The sequence below is a fragment of the Varanus komodoensis genome, unplaced genomic scaffold (assembly GCF_004798865.1).
Source record: "Varanus komodoensis strain SLA01 unplaced genomic scaffold, ASM479886v1 scaffold44_1, whole genome shotgun sequence".
Taxonomy (NCBI): domain Eukaryota; kingdom Metazoa; phylum Chordata; class Lepidosauria; order Squamata; family Varanidae; genus Varanus; species Varanus komodoensis.
The window spans coordinates 1,988-24,002 of NW_025336009.1; the positions used below are offsets into that span (position 1 = coordinate 1,988).

At 49.2% G+C, this 22,015-nt stretch overlaps 1 protein-coding gene across 1 annotated transcript; it reads right to left on the reverse strand.

Annotated features, from left to right (window-relative positions):
• Positions 1 to 6,632: 6,632 nt before the first annotated feature.
• LOC123030295 (mediator of RNA polymerase II transcription subunit 15-like) lies at positions 6,633 to 21,183 on the reverse strand. The gene is made up of 2 exons (XM_044444118.1): positions 20,256 to 21,183; positions 6,633 to 11,658 (listed from the first exon to the last, which is right to left on the reverse strand). Exons 1-2 carry the CDS (start codon positions 20,622 to 20,624, stop codon positions 11,491 to 11,493), a joined length of 537 nt encoding a protein of 178 aa, XP_044300053.1. The 5' UTR covers positions 20,625 to 21,183; the 3' UTR covers positions 6,633 to 11,490.
• Positions 21,184 to 22,015: the final 832 nt, after the last annotated feature.

Genomic DNA, 22,015 nt, shown 5'->3' on the forward strand with positions numbered 1-22,015 from the left:
GACAGCCATCTGAGTGTGATGGTGCCTAGCAATGGTGAACCATGCTCTGGTAACTTCTCGACTGGACTACTGTAATGTGCTCTACATGGTGCTGCCCTTGAAGTCTGTCCAGATACTTGAGTTGGTTCAGAACAGGGCTGCCAGCATGTTAACAGGGACCAGCAGGTATGCGCATTTAACACCAGTCCTCTACTAGCTAAGCTGGCTACCAGTTGAAGCCCAAGCCCAATTTAAGGTGCTGGTGATGACCTATAAAGTCCTAAATAGCTTAGGATCTGGATATCTCAAGGACGTCTCTTTGCCTTTGTGCCTGCCTGCCCCTTAAGATCTGGGGTGGAGCGGAGGTCCTTCTTTGGGAGTCCTCCTTAAAGAAGATTAGAAGGGTGGCTACCTGGAGAAGGACCTTCTCTGCAGTGGCACCCCAGTTATGAAATACGCTGTCCAGAGAGGTTTGCCTGGTGCTGACACTGTATTCTTTCTGGCACCAGCCCAAACCCTTTTTATTTTCACAGTATGTTAAGGTTTGCCTGTGATTTTAATGTGGGGTTTTATTGTACAGAAAACTATTTTTGATGCTGCTTCATTGTAAGACTGTCCCAAGATCTTGGTAACAGATGGTATATAAAAGTTCTAAATAAACAAACAAACAAACAAACAAAGGTGTAAACTGGTGTCCTGCAACAGCAGAGGGTTGGACCCGATGGTCTTCCTGGGCCCTTCCAACTCGACTATTCTATGCTTCTATGACCACTTGTGCAAATGTGTATGTGAGACATGGGTTCAACCTTCTCAACTCACTGGCAGTTCCTCTTATGACTGTAGTTCCCCACCCTTTGCCCACAAAGCTATAACATGGAAATACTAACTGGTAGCCCTCAGGATTACATGACCAAGATATGAATCACACAGCATTTGCCCAATGAAAGCACTCTGCAATGAAATTTAATACTGCATATGGATGGCTGCCCAGAAAACTAGGGATTCAAGGGTGTTCCCCCCCCCCCACCACCTCATTTGTGCCACCCAGCCCACCAGAAGAACCTTATGTACCTTATGCCAAAAGATACAAAGTGGAAGTAGAACTGCCTCAACACTCTCTTCTGTGGCTCTCATACATGTTCCCACAGAGCAGCCAATAAACTCTTGTAGGCAGGGCACCCTGAACGATCAGAAGGTGAAGAAGGGCTAACTCAGCCAGTCAGTGCACCACTTTCCTGGAGAAAGGAGTCACACTTAGAAGAGGGCAATAGGCAACAGTTGCCTCCCAATGGCAGATAAAGGGTAGTACTTGCTAAATCATCTTTAAAAGCAGCAAGAACTTGCTGCCCAGGAACCCATGTGCAAGATGCTGGACAGACTTTCAGAGAAATCAGGCAACTGCTATATTCTGGGTACAAGAAAGTGAGCCACACAAAACACAGCCATGCATTTTCCTTAAAACAAACTCTTCAACATGCAGCTTCAGAAGCCAAGTACTCCCCAATGAAGTAGCTGGCCCAATTAAAACAAGGAAGGAGTTTTCACCTCTACACCTTTTCCAAAGAGCAGGTAATCCTGTCCTGTGTGTGTCTGCAGATATGTCGATGACATCACTTGGGCTGGCTTTGGAGGCCAGTCTTAGATCAGCAGTACCTGCCACAAGCACATCTGGACCCTTGGAGAACCATATCACCCAAGCTGGCCCTTTGTTTTTTACACTCTGGAGCTGCAGGAACCATTTCTTGGCAGTATTGCACACACTGGCCAAGATAGGCTTTTCTTACTGAAATAACTTTCCACTTACAGACGGTAACCTTCAAGCTGCTAGAACCACACTGACAGATACCTCATTGAGATAGGATACTTACCAATCTCAGAAGAAAGGAATAGTGGACACTTAGCATGAAGATTCCTTCTGCTTTGATGCAAGGAGGCATCCATTAATAGGATAAGCTTTTCCATCATCTGGCAAAGGCTGGATCACACAGCTGAAGTTCTTTGCCTCAAACCAAGCACCCTCTGGCCTCACCTAATTCCATCCTGTGGCCAAGCTTGAGAAATATTGATATTCATGAAGCATTGGAAGCAAATGGGAGTGGTACAAAAGATGCTGCAAAAAAGAAAGAGCCAACAGCCATGGCGAGGTGCTGGAGTGCATTCAGAGCTGGACCAATGGTGCATTTTTGATAAAGTCACCAGGAAGAGTGTGTGGCTTTGGATGCCTTCATGACATCAAACCAGAAGGCATTTACCTTCAATGTTCAATTCACCATTGGGTGTGAGGAGGTACCCAAGAATGGGATGTGCGCCAGTTATTCTTGATGCTAGGGCTAGACTGGAGGATAGACATGCTCAAGTCCTTGGCTGCCAAGGGTAGATTCTATAGAGGTGAAATTGTGCAGCTTGTGGCATCCCATGAACATAGTAGGAGTGACCCAGGTGGTCACTCGCAGGTCTCAGAATGGCGTATCTGTAGCGAAGGTTGCTGATGCAGTCTCTGTGCTGACTGAAAAAAGCAGGGGAAAGCACTGGGAATTGAGGCAAGCACCGGGAATTGAGGCAAGCACCTTTCCTGACAGAGTACAGAGTTTCCATCTGAAATTTGCAATACACACTTTGAATCCAGAAGGGCTGCAAGTTCCCCTTCTTCAGGAGACAAGATAGAGCAAATCCCTGAGAACAGCTTTCTCTGTGGGGAGTGGCTATGTCAAGGAGGTCCTGGATGGCTTGTGTTATGACTTATTTGTAGAGGGAACTGGCTAGGGATGGGAAGAACCTGTCTCTTGATACCCCTGGTATCAAGTGGAACTCTAAGACTGTAACCCTGATTGTACTGAGCATACAACAGCTCATGGCCTATGACTCCCAGCTGGAGAGGAAGCACTGAAAGCTCCTACCTGCAGGAGTTCTCAACCCATCAGATGTGCTGATGGTTAGACCTGAAAGATTACATTGTTTCTGGGGGGCAGCAGATTTCTGACTTTTTGAGATGAAGTGTGAGACTAAGCTGGTTTTGTGAAGTTGTAATCTCTGGCCCAAAATGAATGTCTGGGTTGCCTCTTGTTGTTCCTGTTGGGGGATGCATGCATGGTTTTCCTTTTGTCCCTGGTTTGTATGAGGGCATCTTTGAGTGCCCTTAAATACTATGGCCAAGGGATGTATGAATTAAATACTATGGCCTAAAGGATGTATGAATTAAACCATGCATCTAGCCACAACAATTCCAGCAGTGGCCCTAGCTCAGTCCAAGGTGGCACCTGCCACAAAGGAATAACCCTTGTACACAGAAGAAGTCCTCTACAGAAAGTTCCAAAGTCCACGTTTGGCAAGATGTCCCCTGCACAGGCTTTGATGCAGCCACCTCATGTGCCGTTTTTGTGCTGTATCTAAACATCTTTTCCCTGAATCTCACGAGTGAAGAATCTCTGTCACTGGAGAGTGTGGCCCCAGAAAGGAGGAGGACCACAGGCACATTTGTATCCTACCTTTTCCCTCAAGGAGTGCCCATTTTATCCTCACAACGCCCATGTCAAGTAGATTAGGCTGACAGACAGCCTGACCCAAAGTCAAACAATGAGCTTCACAGCCTTGCAGGTGTTAGAAGCAACATCTCCCAAGGGTCAATCCAAAGCTGGCCACAGCACTGTACTGGCTCTTCTGGTCCTTCACAGCTTGTTCTGATAAGAAATACAGCTCCTGAGCTGCTTACTCTGCACCATGGCTGCCAGCTCTGCCTTGACAAATTCGTCAAAGGACAGAGAAAAGAGCATTCCCCTTTCTGCTGTCTTCAGTTCTGGAAAGATGGATCTACCTCATGGCACTGCATCAGCAAGGCCTTTGACAAAGTGCCCCATGATATCCTGGTGGAGAAACTGAGGAGTTTTGGGATACACCAAAGCACTGTCCGGTGGATTAGGGCATGGTTGACTGACTGAAAGCAGAGGGTAACCATTAGCGGGGAATCATCGGGATGGCGGCCACTGACAAGCGGGGTCCCCCAGGGCTCTGTCCTGGGGCCCATCCTGTTTAATCTTTTCATTAACGACATGGAAGAAGGGGTGAACAGTCTGCTGATCCAATTCGCAGACGACACTAAAACTGGAGCAGTGGCCACAACTGAGGAGCAGGTACTCCAGATCCAAAAGGATCTGGACAGACTATGGAAGTGGGCAGGAGACAACAGGATGGCGTTCAATGTGGATAAGTGCAAGTTCTTGCACTTGGGGCATAGGAATAGGTGTCATAAGTACAGGTTAGGTGACAAGTGGCTGGAGAGCAGCACTTGTGAAAGGGACCTCGGGGTGCTGGTTGACTGCAGGCTAAACAGGAGTCAGCAGTGTGATGCGGTGGTCAAGAGGGCGAACGCCACCCTTGGTTGCATAGCCAGAAGTGTGGCTTCTAGATCAAGAGAGGTATTACTACCACTCTACACAACTCTGGTGCACCCGCAATTGGAGTATTGTGTTCAGTTTTGGGCCCCTCATTACAGAAAAGATATAGCCAGGTTGGAGTCAGCGCAGCCTAGGGCCACAAGGTTGGTGGCCGGTTTGCAGGGGATGCCGTATGAGGCGAGACTGAGGAAACTGGGTCTCTTCAGCCTGGAGAAGAGGGGACTCAGAGGGGATCTGTTGGCAACATACAGGTATGTGAGGGGATGTCACATGGAGATGGGTAGAGACCTGTTCTCCCCTGCAGAGGAAGGCAGGACACACTCCAATGGAGCAAAGCTCAGGGAGCCAAGGTTCCATTTGGATGCCAGGAAGCACTTCCTGACAGTTAGGACCCCAGGGGTGTGGATGGGCTTTCATGGGGGGTCGTTGAGGCACCATCGGTGCGGGTGTTCAAGGATAGGCTGGACGTCCACATGGTGGGAATGTCGTGAGCGGAGCCGGCTGGTGCCGGAGGTCAGACTAGATGGCCTGGGAGGCCCCTTTTGACTCTCTCTGTTTCTGTTTCTAACATCTGAAGGATATCTCAGGGGAGGGACATAGTAATTATGGGAGATTTCAGCCTCCCAGATAATTAGTTGGGAGTCTCAATCAGTAGCCAGGTCATGTCGCTTCCTAGACACTATAGAAGAAGGGTCCTCAAACTTTTTCAACAGGGGGCCAGTTGAAAGGTGGCAGTAGTGGGTGTGGACCGGTGAGGTGGTGGTGAGCATGTGCACACAGTGAGGCAGCAGCTTTCTCGGAGATCTCCAAGCAAGTCCAAAATGGTCTCTGAGTGAACAAGCTACCAGCAGGTGTGCACATGTGTGAAAGCAGCTTGCTCACTCAGAGATCATTTTCTCCGAGCAAGTCCAAAACAATCTCTAAGTAAGCAAGCTGCTGCCTCGCCACACAGGTGTGCGGCGAGGCAGGTGGTGGTGGGGAGTCCAAAACCTCTGAGGTGGGCCGGAAAAACAGGCATGGTGCCCTGCAGGCCAGATCCAGACCACCATGCCCATTTATCCGGCCCACCTCAGAGGTTTTGGACTTGCTCGGAGAAAACGATCTCCTAGAGAGCAAGCTGCTGGCTTGCTGCGCGCATGCATGTCTGCTGCCTCACTGTGCCTGCAGCCTCACCATGTGTGCACCCGCTGCCATTGCCCTACCTTGCTGTGCATGCACCCCGATCACGCCCATCTCCCCCCAAGTGCGCCCACGATTGCACCAGTCTCCCCCCCACCCCCGAGCCCACTGCCGAGCCCACTGCCACTGACTGGCCCCATTGAAAAAGTTTGAGGACCCCTGCTATAGAGGAAGGGCTTTTCACACAGAGGGTCTGGGAGGCGACAAGGGGGGGTGGGGAATATCCTTGACTTGGTCTTGACCCCCAGGGAGGAGCTGATAGATGAAGTACAGATTAGGGGAGCTCTGGATGCGAGTGATCACTCCATCCTTTGCTTTGAGCTCAGGGGACTGGGGAGCAGTGGCAGGTCAAGTATTAGAAGCTGGGACTTCATGAGGGCCAGCTTTGGTCAACTGAAGCCCAGACTGGGGAAAGTCTCCTGGGAGAGGGTGCTGGAACACAAGGGAGTTCTGGAGGGGAGGATGGTGCTAAAAAGGAAGGTCTTAGAGGTGCAAGCCTTGATGATAACACTAGATAGCAAGGTGGGGAGGCGAAGGAAATCACTGCCGTGGATGAGAAGTGGTAAGAGGCATTAGGCGTAAGAGGAACCTATGTAGGAAATAGATACTGGGGCAAGTAGACAAGAGGGTATACCGGGAGGAGGAGGCCCGTTGCAGAAGGGTTCTTCGCAAGGCTAAGGCTGATTATGAGCTGAGACTTGCAAAGACTATCAGGAGCAACAAAAGGGGACTGATCCTGTTCAATCTTTTCATCAGTGACCTGGAAGAGGGAGTGACAAGTCTGCTGATCAAATTCGCAGACAATACTAAAATGGGGCAGTGGCTACAACTGAGGAGCAGATACTCCGAATCCAAAAAGACCTGGATAGGCTATGGAAGTTTGTGGGGGACAAAAGGATGGTGTTCAATGTGGATAAGTGCAAGGGTGTCATAAGGGGACAAGTGGCTGGAGAGCAACACTTACAAAAAGGATGTCAGGATACTGGTCGACTGCAGGCTAAACATGAGTTAGCAGTGTGGCGCGGCGGTCAAAAGGGTGAACGCCACCCTAGGATGCATAGCCAGAATCATGGTTTCTAGATCGAGAGAAGTAGTACTGCCACTCTGTACAACTCTGGTGTGCTCACAACTGGAGTACTATGTTCAGTTCAGGGCTCCACATTACAGGAACAATCTAGCTAGGTTGGAATTGGTGCAGTGAAGGGCTACAAGTATGGTGGTTGGTTGGAGAGTAAGCCATATGAGGAGAGACTGATGGAATTGGGTCTTTTCAGCCTTGAGGAGACTCAAAAGGGTCCTGTTAGCAACATACAGGTATGTGAGCGGGTGTCACGCAGGTGAGTCGTGACCTTTTTTCCCCTGCAGAGGAGAGCCAGATGTGTTTCAGTGCAACAATGCTCAGGAAGCCAAGACTCAAGGTGGATGCCAGGAATTACTTCCTGATGGTTAGGACCCCAAGGGCATAGAATGGGCTTCCACAGGTGGTTGAGGCCCCATCGGTGAGGGTGTTCAAGGATAGGCTGGACATGGACATGGTAGGCATGTCATGAGCAGAGCTGGCTGGAGCCGGGGGTCAGACTAAATCGCCTGGGAGGCCCTATCTGATTCACTCTATTTCTATGCATGGGCAGCTGCCCATTCCAATGGGAACTTGAGAAGAAAGGAGGGGAGGAGTTGTAAGTTTGGGCAGAGGAGAGCCAGGTCAATCTAACCTTGGGGATGAGGAAATAAGAGAAGAGGAAGAAGAGTTGAGAAACTGGCCTGGGGGAAGCCACAGTCTACCAATCTGCTGAATGTGTCTCACAGCAGGGGAGCAGGGAAAGAGAGCTCAGTAGTTTGTTGGGTACAGAAGTCCCTCCTCCTGAGGATTTGGCACTGGCTGGTAGGTGCCAGCACTAGCGGGAGGTTCAACTGGGTGAGAGACAGGAAGAATGCAGACGAGCACAATTCCACAGCGACCCACCTTCTGAAGCGAGATGCCAAAGGAGTATAAAAATGCAAGGGAACGATTGATGTCAAAGAGGGTTCAACGTTTCACTCTGACTGAACTGAGAGGCATGTGAAGATAAAGTCCATTGGCAAAAGGAGTTCCAGAGTAGCATGTTTACTCAGCAGGAGGACCCTGGCTCACAACATGTACCAATGGAAAAAAATGGTTTGTACCATTTGGTAACTACTCAAATTACATGGAATGTTATTTATTTATCAATATCATGCCTTTTTTCCTTTCAAGGAACTCAATCTTATCCTCACAACAGCAACCTTGTGAGGTAGGTTGGGCTAAGAGTCTGTGACTGACCCAATGTCACCCAGTCGCTTCCATGGATGAGTGAGGACTATGCCCTGGATCGCCTGAGTCCCAGTCCCCAGCTTTGAACCTCTACACTACACTGGCTCTCTGGAATGAACAAGTGTTACCCAGAAGGCAAGAGAATCAACCATTCAGCTTCCTGAGAAGTCTTGCTTAAAAAAAAGTTTCTCATTGCTCTGGGCTTGTAGGGGAAGTGGGGGAAGAGAGAGAAGAAGGCACTTGGCAAGATGGTAAACCCAAAAAGGGCCCTGTTGAGAGAATACATTTTCACTCCCCATCTCTAAGCCCCTGCACCTACTGGCTCTCTCTTGCAGCTGCAGAAGGCCAAGCCAGAGCACTGGAACGATGCCAGCATACAGCCTTTGGTGCCACCTGCTCTTCTGCTGAGAGGAACGGCAGGCTCAGAGCCTGCGGTCGAGCACCCTAACCTGCGCCAGAGGCAACTCCCCTGCTTGCAAGCCCACCTCCTCTCACACAAACCGACCTCACTCCTTCCTCCAGCTGGGCAGTTTCCAGAACCCTAATTTTATTTCTGGAAGAAAGGGGAAGGGAAAAATGATGGATTATGATGGTCTTACCCAAATAATAATCAAAGGGGTGGGGGAGTGAGTGGAGGCAGAGTTATTCCATGCAGCCTGAAAAGGGACCGCCGAACAGCCCCAAACTCAGCAGCCAATGGCCAGACAACTGAAGCCTGCCCTCTGGCACTTTAAAGACTCCAGTCAGTGACAGAATTATACCTTGCCTCCCCCATCTGCCCTCACACAGTCCTCAGCACCCACTGCCAGGCAGCCACTTGTGTTAACTCTTCAGTTTCAGCTAAATGTCGCTGAGGATCCAGCTGTCCATCTCCATACTCCTCACACAGTTGTGCCTCCAGGAATGCTCTAGTCAAGCCAAAACCAAGGCAGGGTGAAAGCATTGCCTGTCCTGCCCTGCGGAGTGGCTGCCTGCCCATCCCAGCTTAAGAGGCAGTGGCTGAACTCCTCAGGCAGGGCTCCACCACCAGTGGGTACTTCACAGAGCCAAGACCAATTCAGTGGCCAGAAGGCATCACCTGTTTGGTGCCTGTTGAGTGACTGCTCAAGAACTGGGCTTTATGTGGGAACAGGACAGTCTCACAGCAATAGCTATCAGCTTAGAAGTGTAGTAGATTGTTTGGTTTTATTATATACATTTTAATTCTGTTACTGGGTAATTTTAGAGAGCAAACAGGTGTCCTCATTACTGTGGTCATGGGCAGGGGGAGGTATGGCATGGGGGATCAACAAGCCAGTCAAGGGACGTGATCTCTCACAGCTATCCCCTCTTCTGTTTTTCCCCAACTGGATGACTCCTGGCAGCCTCTCCAGCTTGCTCTTGGATCTGGTGCTGGTAGTGGTGCTGCTGAATGTCGTGTTGGCCCAGGAGGAGACATCCCTCATCCATGACTCAATTGTGAATGAGGGGGCTGTCCTGGCTTGCATCACTGAGACCTGGGTGGGTATATTGGAGAGGTTACAGCCTTGCCCCCGGGTACTTGGTGCAGCATCAGCATTGCCTCAACGGGGGAGGAGGCAGGGTACTCATAGTCTATGGGAATACGATCTCCCTCTCTAGGCTTCCTGTTCACTCAACTGAAGGTCTTGAGTATTAGTGCCTTGTGCTGGGCACTCAAGAAAGATTAGAATTCCTGCTGGTGTACCACTCGCCCCACTGTCCCTCAGATTCCCTGTTGAGCTGATAGAGGTGGTCTCAGACCTGGTGTTGAGGACCCCAGGATGATGGCTCTGGGGGATCTTGACTTCCATGCTGAGCCTGTTGTACCCAGGGCTCCCTTTGCAAGGGTGGGGACCTTTTAAAATGGTCTGTCCCTGGAGGCCAATGGTTCCTGATGGTTTCCGGAGGGCTCTGTGGGAATTTCCTGCTGGTATGGCTGGCACTTCTGTCAAAGCCCAGGTCACTCTGTGGCATGCAGAGATTACTCAGGCAATGGACACACTTGCATCTAAGTGCCCCCTTCCCTTCAGCAGAGCCCAGCCAGCTCCTGGGTACACACGTAAGCTGAGGGCAAAGAAACAAGAGGGGAGACAGCCAGGGTGTAGATGGAGGAAATCTCATGCTATGCTTTAAGAGAACACAGGTCAGAGCTTGTTATGGCTGCCAGCTGAAGTCTGGGCCTGATTCAAAGTGCTGGTATCAATCTTCAGACACCTGAATGGCTTGGGGCCAAATTAACTGAAGGAAGGTCTCCTCCTATACATACCTATCTGGACGCTGAGGTCATCTTCAGGTGTCCTTTTCTGGGAGCCCTCACCAAAGGAAGTGAGTGGCTATGAGAAGGGCCTTTTCAGTGGTGGCATCCCAGTTATAGCACAACCTCTCCAAAGAGTTGCACCTGGTACCAACTCTGTATTCTTTCTGGCACCAGGTGAAAACATTTTTTGATTTTCCCGTATTTTAATAGTTAATTTTTACTTTAGTTTTAATATTCCATTTTATCCTCTACTGGTGCTATACCTCTGTGCTGAATCAATTGCTATGGTTTTATTGTCTCATGTCTTTTTATTCTAGTTTTTAACTTTTGCTAACTGCCCAGAGAGCCTCAACTATTGGGTGGTATTAATTTAAATAAAAAATAGTCATCCCACAAGCCCCAAACCAGCCGCAGGCTCCCTCCTGCTGCCGCTGCCCAGAACCCCCTGCTGCCAGCAGGCGCATCTCCACTTGCCTTTCCCAAGTCCAGCGGGGCCTGCCCCCTTCTGCAGCAGCAGAGAGCTCTGCTGCAACAGCTGCTTCATGGGACTGTGAGGGAAGAGACATCCAGCACTGAGTGGAAGCCGCTGGAGTGGAAGCGGGGGGGGGCCTTTCTGCACAGGTGCCTCCACTGTACAGTGGGGCAAGGCTGCATGCCAGTGGCCAGCCTGGCCTGCTAGAGAGCTTGCCAGCTGACTGCCTGAGTTCCACCATGTCCGGCAGGCGGTTGCGACTGACACATGAAGTGACATTCTGGTTGGCCCTCAGAATTTTGAACTGCTATGTCCCCAGTGTGATTTGCTGCTCTGTAACTTACCACCAGCTGCAGGTTGTTTCAGAAGCTATGGAGGGAAGTCCCACCAAACAAGGCAGGCTCTGGAGGGAGGGGGAGTTCTGCTGGAGTTCTACATCCAAGGTATCTCCCCTTCCCACCTAAGTCCCTCTCCCACTGTGGAAGCAGAGATCGCCACATGCCAAAGGGTCCACCAAACACATGGCTACATGACCATTCTCAATGGCACATACAACTGTCTGTTAATCAACTCTCATCTAAACATAACAACTTCTTAAAGATCACAGGACAGGACAGGACAGGACAGGAGAAAGGAGTCCATGACAGGGCTACTCTCAGGCAGATGAAAGAACTCCCCCAAGAGCTGTTTTGACAGAAGGTAACCAAAGTATTGTGGAAGCAGCAAGAAGACACCCAGTCCGGCAGCCTGTCCATAGCTGCAGGCTGCCAATGGTGTGCAGGGTTCTGGTGCTCCAGACAAGAGTCAGCTGCCTCCAGCTCACAAGAAAGGAAGTGGCAGAGAAAGAGGGAGAGAGACATGGCCTTCCTCAAGAAATCCACCGAGAGTCCTGCCTCGTCCCAGTGGCCACACATGAAACTTGCTACTGGCCTGGCCTGGCCTGGCCGGCTTCAGGGGGACTTACCTGGCCGGAAGCTCCCATCTGAGCAGCCTGGGCTTGGGTGGCTGCCACCTGCTGCGGCTGCTGCTGCTGCTGCGGCTGCTGCTGCTGTGGCTGCTGCTGCTGCTGCTGCTGCTGCAAAGCTCTTACCTTAAGGAAAAAAAACAAAGCATGAAGTTCCACACAGACCTGGGTTGATTCAGTCACAAGCACATTTTAGAAACACTCAAGGGCCTCCTGGAAACCTTGAAGATCCAATCCAAACCAAACCACTCCAGCTACACCTTTGCGACACCTGAGCTCTTGAAGTGGTCCTTATTCAAAGTCAAACTAACAACAAACACTCCAGATTTCAAGCAGAAAGGAGCTTCCCCTAGGCTGCTTCCAGCAGGTATCCAGAACTGTGATTCTGAAGCTAGGAAAAATTACATGAGTGAAAATAACACATTTGATGGTGGAAGCCCATTAACAGCCCAGATGTAGCATGGAAACTCAAATTAATGTCACCCTGACCACTTCAAAGCAGGGCAGGAGCAGGCAGTATGAGCAGAAGAAAGCACTCCAGGACATACCCCGAGCCAAACAACCACAAATCTGGTTATTAACCCGGGTGGTCATATTGACAAGCCACAGGATTCCAAGGACATGCAATATTCTGCAATATTGGAAAAATAGAATAGCAGAGCTGAAAGGGGCCTAGAAGGCCACTGGGTCCAGCCCTGTGATCAGTTCAGGACTCCAAGTTAACACCTTCCTGACTGGCTGCCCAGCTGCCATGACCACCCTCGGTAATTGGCAGCAGCATCACATCACAGTCAGGAAGGTTTTTCAGAATCTGGCTTCCTGTTCCTTGAAACTGAAATGTTTCTTGAAATTGTTGCTCACAAACAGGGTGCTATAACGACTGCAATGGGGAAATAAATTAAAATAAAATGAAATATGCAGGTGACAATATTGCAGCATCTTCTTCATGGTCTTTGTGCATCACGCATATAGGCAACTAGCAAGCTCACCCTTTGCCAGAGGATGATTCGCATTATCACTCGAGTATTGATGACAGGACTGCTCTTGCAAAAGCACAGTCACCCCTGGTGTGAATATCAAGTTGGCAGTGCATTGTGCATAATGTTGACCAGGCCACTAGTAAAGGAATCCCAGCATCCAGTGCTGTCAGAGTCACTACTACCTGAGTCAAATGTGCTCTCCATTGAACCAGAAGCTGTGGACCTGACAGTTCATATGCTAAAGAAATTGTCCACTCCACCCAGACTGCAAGCTGTTGTGGAAAAGGGACTGTCCTTTAGTCTTCCTTCCATAACAAACAAAACATTTCTGAGTTCCATGGAAAGACTCAGTCCAAGAGTGGTAGGACACCAGTATCCTACACACATCCAGGATGTGCATCAAAGAATCCCTTGGCTTGGACAAAGATGGAAAAAAAGCCAGCAAAACAATTTCTTGGTTCAAACGAAATGAAGTAACTTTGGGGAGAAAAGATGGGTCCAGGCGCAACATGGGATCTGAGCTTTCCTGATGAAAGATGAGGTATGGAGGAACAACCCAGAGGACACACAGTTCACTGGAGTGACAAGTGAATGCATCAACCACCAGGAATGCCACCTTCCATGGCAAGAAAGGCCAACCACTGCCATGGATACCAACACTTTTCATGTTAAGTCTTGGAAAAAAACCCACACAAGTCCGAAATGATCGAGTAAGTGGAAGAATGTTCGTTAGTCCCTTCAGGAAATGCCAACTCATCAGGTGCAGAAAATTGACAAGTCCTGGGCCATGTCGTGTAAGGAGAAAATAGCCACTACTGTATTCACACTGAGGCGGCTTTTAGTTTGCACTGGTGTGACCAGGTAGAGAAGGACTCTCTCGATTGTGCAGTCATATGGGTCAAATCCTTCAGTGCTGGTGAAGAGGCAGAAAGCTTTCCACTTTGCGGCATATGACATCCTGGTTGATGCCTTCACAGCTGCCTCCAGTAGTCTGTTCAGTTCAGCCCAAAGAGATGAATGTGTGCCCTTGGGATGCTGTCAGACAGAGAGCACTGATGTCTGGGTGGGAAATTTTCCCCCAATCCTGAGAGATCATACCTGGGATCAATGGAAGCTAGATGTACTTCGTACTTGACCAAGGTTTAATCACCAGAGTGTGAACATGATATAGAAACCTAGAAACTGAGTGAGTCAAAAGGGGCCTCCTAGGCCATCTAGTTTGACCCCTGGCTCCAGCCAGCTCCACTCATGACATGCCTACCATGATTTGTCGCATCCTGCTGCATCTTCACCAATCCTCTCATTATCAGTGGAAAAGAAGAATGGAAACAAGGCACCTATCCAGCACAGCAGGGACACATCTCCAAAGGAGACTTTTACCTCTCCTGTTCAAGAGTAGAAACTATTGCAGACAGCATTGACCAAAGAAGTCTAGAAGACCTTGTTTGGAATCTCTGTGTCTGTCAGAATATCGGCCACTCCTGTTCAATAAAATTGCTAGGGTGCTGCTGGTTCCAGCAATGTGAACAGCAGCCAAGGTAATTCATCTGCTGACACACCAGTCCCAGATTTGAACAGCTAGCTGCATCAATGGAATCAATCTGGTGACTCCATGTTTGTTGATGCAGAACACCATTGTGGTACTGCCCATGGCAATTTGAACAAAAGATGAATGGTCCCTAAAATCAATAAAAATGGGCAGGGAAGGAGACAAGGAGCCAGCACAGGGATCCAGTCAGTGCTTCCTATTTCTTTTCCTTCTTGCACATCACTGTCCCTGGCTGTTTGGAAAGGCAAAGATCAAGAATCAAACCACTTACATGGCCAGCCAGGTGAGTACTAGAAGACATAGAAACATAGAAACAGAGCGAGTCAGAAGGGTCCTCCTGGGCCATCCAGTTTGACCCCCAGTGCCAGCCAGCTCCGCTCACGACATGCCCACCATGTGCATGTCCAGCCTATCTTTGAACACCCTCACCAATGCGGCCTCAATGACCTCTCATGAAAGCCCATTCCACACCCTCGGGGTCCTGACTGGCAGGAAGTGCTTCCTGGCATCTGAATGGAAACTTGGTTCCCTGAGCTTTGCTCCATTGCAGCGCGTCCTGCCTTCCTCTGCAGGGGAGAACAGGTCTCTACCCATCTCCATGTGACATCCCCTCACATATCTGTATGTCGCCAACAGATCCCCTCTGAGTCTCCTCTTCTCCAGGCTGAAGAGACCAGTTCCCTCAGTCTCGCCTCATATCCCATCCCCTGCAAACCGGTCACCAACCTTGTGGCCCTACACTGCACTGACTCTAACCTGGCTATATTCTTTCTGTAATCAGGGGCCCAAAACTGAACACAATATCCAGTTGTGGGTGCACCAGAGTCCTATAGAGTGGTAGTAATACCTCTCTCAATCTAGAAGCCACACTTCTGGCTATGCAACCAAGGGTGGCGTTCGCCCTCTTGACTACCGCATCACACTGCTGACTCCTGTTTAGCCTGCAGTCAACCAGTACCCCGAGGTCCCTTTCACAAGTGCTGCTCTCCAGTCACTTGTCACCTAACCTGTACTTACAACAGCTATTCCTATGCTCCAAGTGCAAGACCTTGCACTTATCCACATTGAACACCATCCTGTCGTCTCCTGCTCACTTCCATAGTCTGTCCAGATCCTTTTGGATCTGGAGTACCTGCTCCTCAGTTGTGGCCACTGCTCCAGTTTTAGGGTCGTCTGCGAATTGGATCAGCAGACTGTTCACCCCTTCTTCCATGTCGTTAATGAAAAGATTAAACAGGATCGGCCCCAGGACAAAGCCCTGGGGGACCCCGCTTGTCAGTGGCCGCCATCCCGATGATTCCCCACTAATGGTTACCCTCTACTTTCGGTCAGTCAACCATGCACTAATCCACCGGACAGTGCTTTGGTGTATCCCAAAAATCCTAAGTTTCTCCATCAGGATATCACGGGGCACTTTGTCAAAGGCCTTGCTGAAATCCAGGTATACCACATCCACTGCACCCCCCCTATCTAGCCATCTTGAAACCTTGTCATAGAATTCCACAAGGTTTGTCTGGCAGGACCTGTTTTTGCGGAAGCTGTGTTGTGTGGCTGCCAGCCTCCCTTCCCTATCTAGCATCGCTATATCTCTATTATGAGCCTTTCCATTGTTTTTCCCACAGTGGACGTGAGGCTAACTGGTCTGTAATTCCCCATGTCCCTTCTACTACCCTTTTTGAAAATTGGGACCACTGATGCCACCCTCCAGTCCTCTGAAACTTCACCCGTTCTCCACGAGGTCTCAAAAATGGAGGCCAGTAGGTGAGAGAGAACCCCTGCCAACTCTCTAAGTACTCTCGGGTGTAACCTGACAGGGCCTGGCGCCTTTGTAATGCCCAATGCCCTGAGGAGCCCCTCGACTTCAAGGGGGGTGACTCTAATCTGTGCCCCTAAGTCCCCAGCCTCATCCAATCTCCTATGCGGATATCCCCCGTCCAGCTTTGGGGGGAACACAGAGGCAAAATAGTCATTTAGCATCTGTGCCTGTTCCCTTATATCAGTCACTGGATCTCCTTCCTCCTTATTTAGTGGTCCCACCACTTGTCTCCCCTTCCTCTTCCTATTTACATGCTGAAAGAAGCCCTTTTTGCTGCTCTTGGCAAGTATCAGCATGTAATCAGCCTGAGCCTTGAGAAGAATCCTTCTGCAACGGACCTCCTCCTCCCGGTATACCCTTTTGTCTGTTTCCCCCACTACCCATTTCCTACGGAGGTTCCTCTTTCGTCTAATCCCTCTACCCACCTCCTTTCATATCCATGGCGCACGCTCTCCTCCGCCTCCCCGCCTTACTAACTAGAGGTATCATCAAGGCTTGTGCCTCCAAAACCTCCCTTTTGAGTGCCATCCACCCCTCCTCAACTCGCTTACCTTCCAGTAACATATCCCAGGAGACTTTCCCCAGTCTGGCCTTCAATTGGCCAACGTTGGCCCTCTTGAAGTCCCAGCTTCTAGTGCTTAACCTACTGCACGTCCCCAGTCGCCTGATCTCAAAGCAAAGGATGGAGTGATCATTCATATCCAGAGCTCCCCTAATCTATACTTCATCTATCAGCTCTTCTCTATTGGTCAAGACCAAGTCAAGGATGTTCCTCCCTCTTGTCGCCTCTCGGACCCTCTGTGTGAAAAACCCTCCCTCTATAGCCTCTAGGAAGTGACGTGACCTGGCTGTCACTGCCCAGTGAGTCTCCCAACTAATATCCGGGAGACCGAAATCTCCCATAATTACTGTATGGGAGATTTCCTTGCAGTGGTCTGCTCCTTGTAGATCAAGCTCATCCATTCATCGGTTTGGGTGTTGAAGAACCTGTCCCTGCTGGAAGGGCAGGTATTCAATACCGGAATGGACTGCCTTCAAGAGACTGGAGAAGTGTAGCCAGGTGTACCTCTCTAGCACCACTGCACCAATTATGGCCTTTGCTCCAGCCTGCCTGGTGTTTCTCTGCATCCAGGAGAGGCATGCTACCTCACTCTGGAAAACCCTGGGAACTTTGTTGTTCGGGCAGAGGGTAATCACAAAAGGAGCACAGCTTCTCCCCAAGGAAGAACTGGTATCTCATTATGGACACTTGGTAGCTCAAGAATCCCAGAGCAGTAGAGGCATGGATGTCCAGAGTCCAGGCAGTGTCCCCCATTGTTGGAGGGCGTGCAGTGCTGCCAATGCATCTTTTCCTGTGCCAGCTCATCAATAATTGAGTTTTGTTTCGGAGCTTGAAAAAGGAAGGTCACAGAATCTTAGAATAAAAGAGTTGGAAGGGGCCATGAAGGCCACAAAGTCCAACCCCCTGCTGTTGCAGGACATGTTACACCATCCCACTCAGATAGCTGTCCAGGTCCTTTTTGAATGTCTCCAGTGTGGGAGTGCCCACCACCTCTCTAGGCAGCTGGTTCCACTGTTGCATTGCTCTGACAGTGAGGAAGCTTTTCCTGATGTCCAGGCTGAATCTGGATTGCTGCAACTTGAATTGATTATTCCGTGTCCTATGTTCTGGCATTAGTAAAAAGAGACCTAGACCTTCCTCTTTGTGGCAGCCTTTGAGGTACTTATTCCCCTCAGTCTTCTGTTCTCAAGGCCGAACATGCCCAGTTCCCTCAGTCTCTCCTCATAGGTCAATGTTTCCAAACCATGGATCATTTTTGTTGCCCTCTGCTGGACCCTTTCTGATTTACCTGCATCTTTCTTAAATCTTGATGCCCAGAACTGGACAGAATATTTCAGGTGAGGTCTGACTAGTGAGGAGTATAGAAGAACTACTTCTCATGATTTGGAAGTAGTATTTCTGCTAATGTATCCCAAAAGAGCACCTGCCCTTTTGCTGGGTGCATCACATTGTTACATCTTATTGTCCACAATTACTCCAAGATCTTTTCCAGTTCCATTTAGCCACATATTCCCCATCTTGTACCGAAGACTTTGGTTTCTTTTTCTTAGGTGGAGGACTTGGCACTTGTCCTTATTGAATTTCATTCTGTTGGTTTCAGCCCAGTGTTCAAGTTTATCAAGATCGCCCTGGATCTTCATTCTGTCTTCTAATGTGTGTGCTATTCTGCTCAGTTTTGTATCATCTGTGAATTTGATTATTGTCATGTCCTTCTCCTCCACCTGATACATGCTCTCCAATCTTTTTGACATTGGTGCCATACTCAATAGTTCCTTGCATGGCTGTTGAACCATCTGGAGCAAGTTTGACAGGAAGAGGGCAGCAACCAGAATTAAATCCTCTGTCAGTGAAAACTGGATCCAACCCTCTCTGGTTGCAACTGCATCACAATACTGAGGGCCTAGCCCATCTGCTAGACTTTTCTGCAAAGTGGCCCATGTCAGCCAATGGTGAAGTAGGGTCCCCAGTGTCCATAGCTGTGTCCAGAGAGAAGTTCAGCTCAACAGATGGTAATGTGTCGGAGTCAGATTGGTAGTCCTTGACATCCATTAGCAGAGATGGACTGAAAAGTACATAGAATCATAGAGTTGGAAAGAGCCAGAAAGGCACAGGGTCCAACCCCCTACTGTTGCAAAAGAGCTGGATTAGCACAGTGGCATGGCGGTGGAGGAGGGTGGCTCTAGGGCCTGTGCAACTGTAGAGGTGATAAAGAAGTGCACCCATCCCCCACATGTCCAGAGAAGAGACAGGCCTGTACCAAAGGCTGCATGTGAGGCTGTGATGGTACATACCACAGGGATCATGGTATGTGACAGGGCTCTGACAGACCTGCAGGATGGGGACATGCGCCATTTGTCCCAGCCTGAGACAGGTGCAATCCCTTTAGTCATCTGTCCTGAGCAGCTCCTGTGGACATTTGATCAGTAATGGTGCAACTGGCTCCATCAAAACCATGGCCACCAGGGGGAGTCAAGGAGGTGGCATGTCTCAAATCTCCCCTTCTGACACAGACTGAGCTAGAGTCTAGCCTCAGTGCTTACATGACATCTTCATGGGCAATTGGTTCCAACATGGTTGATACTGACCAAGGGTCCATTTGGCACTGCTTAGCTTTGGCGATTGAAGACTCCACCTCTTTCATGGCCAACACTGTGACCTTCATCAACTGTCGCAGAGCTGAGGGAGGCAACTGAGCCAGAGCCATGACAGCAGCTGAAGGTGTGGATACAGCAGTAGTGGGCAGGAAATGTCACGTGTGCCTGAGGCTCTATGAGCCTTCCTCCAGAGCTCTGCCCAGAGTGGGTCAGCATGGTGTTTATGAGACTACCTCATGAAAGCCTGGCAGTGAAGGCACTGGTTGACCACATGTCCCTCACCTGAATATACATAGCAGGTACAAAAAATCCCTGCCTGTCCACAGCAATTTCAAGTCATCGCAAAAAAGGAAGGAGAAAAAAATAAGAGAAGTTCCAGGTAGGTTTGTGAAAAGTGTAGGATCATGAAGAGAGAGGGTTTTTTTATGGTTTTTATTTACAGTGGATAGGTTAAAAAAAAAAAGAATGGCTTATGAAAACTAAAACTCGAGAGAAGAAAAAAACAGGTTTATAGGAAAAGATGCTAGGCTATTTTAATGGAAAAAAGGTTTGTAGTGGGAAAAACACTCAAGAATTAGAGCAGAGAGAAAGTCCTTTCCAAGGCACCAAAGGCAGCTGAAGAAGAACTGAAGGAAAGGGTGGGAACTCCTCCCTTTTAAAATGAATGCCAGAGTGGGGGAGGGTGTCCATCAAAACACTCTTAGCTACTAAATCTTCCCAGTAACAGGCTCCACACAGGCACATATAGTCCGTATGTGTGATGCACACAGACCGTGAAGAAGAACAGTGTTTACTGCTAGGAACTGAAAGAAAATTTGAAAAAAACCCCCAGAGATTCTCATAATGTTTAGAAGGATCTGCAAGCCATGCCAAAGCATCCTAAGAGGGTACCACCCTCTTATCACCATCTCATGGCAAAGCAACATTGCTGCAGGTGTTGCACCTAGGAATGAGGAATGTGCCAAGCTTTAAAGCACCAGAGAGACTCGTGGCAAGAAGCAGCATCACACACAAAGCAACTGAGCTGTCGACCTCATGGCCAAAGGAGAGAAGGAGCTCTCTTATATCACTGGCCCACCCAGTGCAGGCTGCTCCTGCTGACAGTTTGTAAAGGTCTTGGAGAAAGAGGGCTCTCCTTAGCCCTGTCCCCCAGGATCCCCGAGCTTGCAATGTGGAGAGGCACCACTCATGCAAGGCAAAAGGGCTGGTTGTGGGCACTTACCTGCATGGCTTTTAGCTGCTGGGCGGTGAGGGTGACAGGCACAGCCTGACTAGGAATCTGCCCTGCGATAGTCTGTGCTTGGGACACCAGGGGCTGTGGTGGAAGCACGGGCGGCTGTGCTTGGCCGACCTGCTGCTGCTGCATCTGCTGCATCTGCTGCATCTGCTGCTGCATTGCCTGTGGTGCTGGAGGGTTCTGCTGTGAGACAGGCGGTGGCGGTGGCTGCGGCTGCTGCGGCGGTGGCGGCGGCGGCTGCTGCTGCTGCTGCTGCTGCTGCTGCTGCTGTTGCTGCACTTGAATGGCTTGGGCTGCCTGCTGTTGGAGCTGCTGCTGCATCTGAGCAATGCGCTGCAGCTGCTGCTGCTGCATCTAGAACAGGAGAGGGTTGAAGGAAAAGAGTTGCAAGTACAACTGTTGGACTCAACCCAGATGGCCAGGTAGGAGACCCTCACATTGCCAGAAAGGAAGAAGGACATAGATCGGCCATGGATCCCACAAAAGCTTTGGATGGTATGCATGCTAAAAGGGTTACCAACAGCACTGGGAACTCTTGGAGAACAAATCAGCCTACATTCATTTATTTGTTTATGCCATTTTATACCGCCCAATAGCTGAAGTTCTCTAGGCAGTTAGCAAATGTTTTTTAAAAGTTAAACATTAAAAGAATAAACACACAAACTACATAACATTTGCAATCGAATTAGTAGCAGAGGTACAGAAAAATGCAGTATTAAAAATGAAGCTAACAAGTTAAGCTGTTAAATAGATAATAGCAGCCTGGTTTGTTTTTATTGTTTCTACCATATCCATTTTAATTATGCATCTGGGTGACTTTGGGGAGCAAGAAGGTACCCCCATTATAGCAGTCATGGGTAAGGGTAGGCATGGCATTGGGGGATCAACAAGCCAGTCAAGGAGAAGAGGGACGACATCACTCACAGCTAACTCCTCCTCTGGTTTTCTCCCAACTGGATGATTCCTGGCAGCCTCACCTGCTTGCTCTCAGGTCTGCCACCGCCGCCACATACCATATCAGCCCAGAATGAGACCTCCCTCATAAGAAACATAATTAAAATGGAGATGATAAAAAATAAAAACAAACCAGCTTGCTATGTCCATCTCTTCATCTTTGCTGTTTGCATCAAACAGCAATTTTCACTTGCTCAACAGCTCAGTTTCCATCTGCTCTCTATGGAAGCTCATGGTGCTTTTCCCTTTAATATACCACCACCACATTCATGTACAGGCAGTCCACGAGTTACGAATGAGCTGCCATTATGCCCACTGCCTTTAAAAAACTACTACAGAAAACTGTCATCACCATGGAGAGGAAGTGAAAGGGGAGAGAGGGAGGGCCTCCAAAGCACACCTGCCTGCCCTGCCCATCCGGAGAAGGAAGCCTCTCCAGCATTTCCCTGCTGCAAAGAGGCAGCACTGGCGAATTTGGGTGGGTGAGGGCTAGAGATATTTTACTGGCATTCTGCATCCCTATCCCCTGCAAATATGGAGAGCTGATTACACATGATCTGACTTACATACAAATTTGACTTAAAAATGAATTACCATTTTCTCAGGAATAAAACTTGTTTGCAACTTGAAGACTACCTGTCCACAGAGAGTTGAACTCCTCTCTCTTTTAAGGAGTTGATTATATTTCCATCCTCTCCTCAGTTAAATACCTCTCTTTCAGATGGGAGAGTAAGGTTGCTTATCTGTAACCAACTTCCTTTGAGTGGCCATCTGTGCATTCACACATATGG

What these genes read in the sequence shown, in the direction of transcription:
- LOC123030295 (XM_044444118.1), bottom strand. Translation starts at nt 20,624, where the DNA reads ATGCAGCAGCAGCAGCTGCAGCGCATTGCTCAGATGCAGCAGCAGCTC. An exon ending in AGCAGCTAAAAGCCATGCAG is followed by an intron (nt 11,659 to 20,255) that starts GTAAGTGCCCAC and finishes TTTTTCCTTAAG; the next exon opens with GTAAGAGCTTTGCAGCAGCA.